The sequence below is a fragment of the Mixophyes fleayi genome, chromosome 3 (genome assembly GCF_038048845.1).
Source record: "Mixophyes fleayi isolate aMixFle1 chromosome 3, aMixFle1.hap1, whole genome shotgun sequence".
Lineage (NCBI taxonomy): Eukaryota > Metazoa > Chordata > Amphibia > Anura > Limnodynastidae > Mixophyes > Mixophyes fleayi.
The window spans coordinates 149,848,007-149,854,006 of NC_134404.1; the positions used below are offsets into that span (position 1 = coordinate 149,848,007).

The 6,000-nt window shown below is 34.2% G+C and overlaps 1 protein-coding gene across 1 annotated transcript in view; it reads left to right on the forward strand.

Moving 5' to 3' along the window:
• PHF3 (PHD finger protein 3) overlaps positions 1–5,759 on the forward strand; it is a 70,083-nt gene extending 64,324 nt beyond the window's left edge. Inside the window, exon 16 of the mRNA XM_075202575.1 lies at positions 771–5,759. Coding sequence (XP_075058676.1) covers positions 771–2,848 — 2,078 coding nt within the window. The 3' untranslated portion in view covers positions 2,849–5,759. The remainder of the gene's footprint in view (positions 1–770) is intronic.
• Positions 5,760–6,000: the final 241 nt, after the last annotated feature.

Below are 6,000 nucleotides of genomic sequence, written 5' to 3' on the forward strand. Positions count from 1 at the left end.
TTATACATTAATTTAGAATAGTGGTCTCATCGTTTCCAAAGCATTATTTAAATTCTGTTCAAACTTTGCGTATCATAATGTTTTAGTTTTTTTCACTTTCTTTTTTTCCTTAATGAGGACCTGTAAATAGTTTTCTTATAACTGTTCTATTTATTGATTATTGGGTGATTGATCATCTTTCCAAAATATTCTTTTCGATCATCCTCTCTGTCCTCGTAGGGTCTTACAATAAATGTGCCCAGTAAACTGATTGCAAAACTGATATACACTATGCCCTGAGCACCTGCCCTCCTTTATGTCACAACTCCTGGTACACTGGACCAGTAAATCATTCTGAGAACAGTGACACTGCTCAACTAAACTGCAACTTTCACTTGCTAGTTGCTGTTGAGCTGAGCTTTGTCTTTTCAGCACTTCCTCCCTTTTTGATGTCATCTCTCTCCACTCTACTGTTTCAAAGCATCGGGAGCAGTAACATGTAGGAGGGGGGATGTGGCGGTTGAGATGCAGAGTGTCTCTGTTTTTCGTTTGACACACTGGGCACAATTTTTAGGTGTCTCTCCAAATAGAAGTTACTGGGTGTGGATTTTTCTCAAGTTTCTCAATATCTCTCTTTGAAATAAAGGAATAAAAATCCCCTGTCAAACTTGGGAACTGGTCATCTTCAATACCTATTTAGAAATAATGGACAAAATGCAACTGTGCTTGTTTTAATTGTCATTTTAAATTTTGTATGAGTAATTGCCAGTTGTATGTCTCTTTTCACATAGGCCTGGAAGCACGAAGACCAAATCTACTTTTGGCCTTGATCATTCGCCAGAAAGTGAAGAGGCAACACAGTACAAATCCCGATGATGAACACTTAGGATTATTACTTAGTGTTCCAGAGAAAAGGAACAGAATTGAGCTTGGTGATGACGATGATGAAGAAGATGATGAAAATGATTTTTTCAATTCCTTCACTGCTGTGTTGCATAAGAATAGAAACAGACCACAGCTTTCTGATACTGAGGAACCTCAAGCAGTTGTTGAACCTATACCAGAGGCAATCAAGCGTGATCCTCCAACGCCGTTACGGTTTCTCCCTGGAGTATTAGTTGGGTGGGAAAATCCACAGTCTACTCTAGATTTAGCCAACAAACCCTTACCTGATGATGACATATTGCAGTCTCTTTTAGGCACTACAGAAAATGCATTTGAGCATAAACCACCAAATATTATAACAAATATTGATAAGCCATTAAAAGAACTTAAGGTTCAAGTAGCTGATCAACCATTAGTTTCCGAAAAGTCACTTGATAAAGATATAGAAATGGATACAGCACCCAACATTATAAAAGAAACAAAAGGGATTCAAGCTCCAGTAACTGTCCCGCTTGGAACACAGTCAGTCCTTTCCCTTAAAGGTAAACCACCTGATGTTTCTACTGAGGTGTTTTTAACTACAATAAATGTTTGTTCAAGTGAAGAAATAGTAGATACAGATCTTTTAGAAGAGTCTGGTGATGTTAAACATGACACTGCTAAAACAACAAATGCAAACTTGTCTCCAGTTCATGTGGCTAAAAGCAATATTGATGATAATACTTCAGTATCTTTGGATGCTATTGTAAGCCCTGTGAAGTCACCAAAGTTAATACATATTAAAAGAGACCCTAGACAAGCAGCTGGAAGGAGTAATATTAACTCTTCTGATGCACAAGATTTTGATTTGAACAAAAATGAAGGAAATTCACAACCGAATAAAGAATCTACTGAGAGCACATCCCGACATAAAAAAGATAAGACAAAGAAACACTCTCATGAAGAAAATGAGCTAATTATATCTAAGCAGTTTTCTTCTTCTACTCAAAAAGAAGCAGAAATGACTGAAGCATCAAAAAGTGAAAATGCCAAACAGTTTCCTCCAGATCTTCTTATTGATGAGACGGACCCACTTCAACAATTTAGACGAGCATTGGCTGCGAATAAGTCACAGGCATCAGATGCTCCACACGCAGAAAATTCAGGCAAAATTCTTGCTCCTGCATTTGCTGGAAATTTTTCAGCATTAAGGTTACAACCACCACCGTTCCTACCTTTAAAGAGCAATCCTCCAACATTTCCTTTCCAGCACACTGCCAGCTTTCCTCTGCAGGGTAATCCAATATTTCCTTATACTCCTCATATACCACCTCTCCTACCAACTCCATTAGGGATTGGTTTTCCAAGACCGCCCAGATTTCATTCTGCAGAAGCTAATATGCTCAATCCGTTAGTTGCTTGGCACCCAACACTTCAGTTAGCTCGACAGCCACCAAATTTTTTTGGACATGTTACAACTGGACCACTTTTGAGTACTGAACAAGTCAGGTACCAGCCATCTCAAAAGCTGTATCATAAGGATCATAGAGGTCAAGAAAGGCGTCATAGTGATCCCTGGGACAAACAAGATCGTATCTCTGACAGAAGTCTTAGTCGGGAAAGCCGAAGTGAACAAAGACAGAGATTTTATAGTGAGTCTCATCATTCAAGAGATAAGAGGCATGAAAAGGAATCTGTAAATGATAAGCATTTAGATAGAGACTCTGAAAGAAGCAGACGTAGGGACAGAGATAAAGAAAGAAGTCATGACAGAGATCGGAAAAGTCGTGATGAGTCACACAGAGAGAAAGAAAGATCTCGAGCTTCTGATAGTAGGTCAAGCAAAGAAGGGAGAAGTGGTGATAAATCTAAAAGTGAGGATCGTGCTCATGAAAAAGAAAAAAGTAGGGAGAGAAACAGAGATCGAGAAGAGGAAAAGGAGAGAGATAGGCACCACAAAGACAGGAGCAGGGACCATAGTGAGAAAAGTAAAAGTAAACGATAAAAGCATCTCTTCCTAGCAGTTTTATTTCTTACTAGATTGTGCCATCCTTTTCTATTAATTGTCAATGGAGTTTTCCAGAAACAAGCTGGTATTGCAAAGCCTGACTGCCCATTATATTTTCTTTGATGATCAATTTTCACAAAACCTAAAATGTTTTTTGTTAATCTTTTAACAGTGATGCACATGTAATATCATAATATATTTCTTTCTGAATATACAATAACTTGTTTATATTTCATTGGAAACGTTGCAGTGTGTAGTTGAAAAATGTCCTTTGAATTTTAAGGTATTAGTATTTTAAAACAAAGTTCTTTACACAAAATGTTTTTAATTGCACTGTTTTTAAAACCAGTAAAGCTTCATAATCCATAGATTACTCTATGGAAAATAAAAAAAACTATTTAGTGCTATAAAAACCTTACTTTTGACAAATGTTAAAAATAAGTTGATTATATCATGACTTATTAAGTCTAAGCAGATCAGTTACTATAGCTTTGAAATGCACTTGCCATAGGGGAAATATATTTTAATCTTTCAAACATCAATTTTGTTTAGCAAGTTAAAATGACAAATCTCGTTTGTGCTTTAAATACTTGAAATCTCTGCTTGTACATTCTTGTGTTTTGCTATTTTTTATACTGTAAAATGTACATATTGTAAGGAATATTTTGATTTTAAAGATGATAAAAACTAACATATTTTGTCTCATTCCTGTGTGTGAAATGTTATGTTTAAAGTAAAGGTTTTAGATTTTCCTGCATTTGCTTTATATATTTGCTTGTTTTTATTTTGATCCTTTTTGATTTCGCAAATGTAAATTATACTTTTCTAGTTACCTTTTTTGATTTTATGTTGTCACTGGACATTGACTTACAATTTAAATCTGCTTAATGACAATAGTTTTCAAGTCCCTTTATAAATCACTTATTTGTCCAACCTCATATTGTTATATCATGTATGAGTTACAATTCACTGCATTTTAGTGATTCCGAATTACTGTGGACATGCACTTTTTAATGTTACCTTCAATAGTATTATAGTGGCAAAATGTTTTATATGTACAGCGCCTTTGTCTTCAAAACTTTTACATTTTCCAGTTTGACAATTATAGAAAAAAGTGATGGCCTACAGGCTCTCAACCTGATGGACACGTTTGTTTTTTTTTAAATAAATGTATAGTGCACAAGTCACTGTATAATAAATAAATAAAACTGCAATCCCTAGCCTGTTTAATATGCATGTACATTCTCTTGACCTTACCATAGTCAAAACAAGATATATGCAGGAGTTGTACCGAATATGTCTCATTGTTTCAATAACAGCGAAACGTTCTTCAGGATTACCTTGTAAGGTTAGAATGGTATCAGCTGTAACTCTATGTACAGTACATAATCTAGCTATTCATAAAATGTTTTGCAGTGTTTAAAAATGCTGATGAAATGGACATTTTATGACCAGGCCCCTTCAAAATTACTCTTTTTTTTTTTTGACCAGAAAGTATCCTTACCAGAATAAACCTCATAACATGAATTACCATAACAATACATATTTTAATTGCATGGCTTATACAGGTATTGTCACACATTTAGAAAAAAAAAATTTAAAGGGAGAAAATAGCACATTGACGTAAGACTGTAATAAATATATTTTGTATATTGCATAATACATGCCTAACTTTTTAGAGAATGTTTGTGCAGTCGTATTGTTTGACCATAGAAATGATTTTGGCTGATGTCCATTTTGGGTCCTCCTTCACTCTTTTCAGGTAACACATACTTCTCCGGATGACAATTTTACTCTACCAATTTAGATGCCGATCAACAAGCTACTAGTGCCTAAGTATTTGAAGGTTTCCTTTGCAGGAAGGGGTGATCGATGCAGGTCTTAAAGGTTGTCATTAAAATACATTGGACAGTAGTACTGGCTAATTTTTTATTCCAAACTGCTTGCTTGTATTTTCTCTACTACATTTCACAAGCATTTGCTGGTAAATAAGTATTTTATACATTTTTCATTAATTATCCCTAACACAATCACAAAAGTTATCCAATTGGAATGCTTGCTAAACATGAGTAGTATGTTAAGCATAACATTTGCATTGTGGATATTTTTACAGTTTTTCTTGTGTGGTGGAATAAAGACATCTGGTGACATAAATAGTTGAATAGATTATATAATAGTTCTGTTAAATGATTTATTTTATATTGAAATGTGATAAGATGTTCAGATATTGTTCAACAAATATACCCCAAATGGTCATCTATACCCACAATATGTATATAGTTGTTTCATTTGTCACAATGCATTTCTAATTTTAAAGTGGAGTGTATTCAATAATGTAAATTCTACTTGTAGTGTAATGTTTATATGGAAATTAACTTAAAAAACAAAAAAAAACATTTTTATTAAAATATTTTAAGTATTCCAAAGTTTTTTGGCCTTTTATATATATTAAATTATAATAAAGGGTATTAATTGTGTTTTAAAGCTTGCTCTCTTTTACTTTTATATCTGTTTTCTTTGCCAATCTACCCTTTTACCTAAACATTCAGTAATGTAGAATACAAGATCTGGTCATTTACATTTAGAAATGAGCAATACTTTTTTTTTTTTTTTTTTTTAACTTTGCGCTGTTCCTACCTCTTTTGATACAAAGCAACAAACCTTTGTTATTAGAAGGGTTAGGAAAAAGCACAAAGATAAGGAGCCAGTGTGGTTTGCAAAAGATGTAGTATGTATTGTGCAAGCAAATAAGATGGCTTTTAGGAAATATAAGCAGACTCAGAATAATGAAAGACAAAGAGGTGTATCTTGTTAAGAAATTGTGCAAAGGCACAAGCTGAAAAGAAAATGTCCCAGTCAGTAGATAAAGGGAACAATTTATTTTAAGATATATAAGTAAAAGGAGGAATAATAAGACTAAAACGGAGTGAGAGTCTTGTTGAAGGAGACAAGGTAATAGCAGATCATCTTAATTATTTTTGCTCAGTATTCACTGCTGAAATAGAGGGGAAGGGTTCTCAATTAAGTTGCAATTTTATTCATGAAAATCAGGTAGATAACAGTACATTTACAGAGAAGAACGTCTGAACAGAACTCTCAAAACTGAAAGTGGATAAACCACTGGGCCTGATGGATACATCCAACGATAC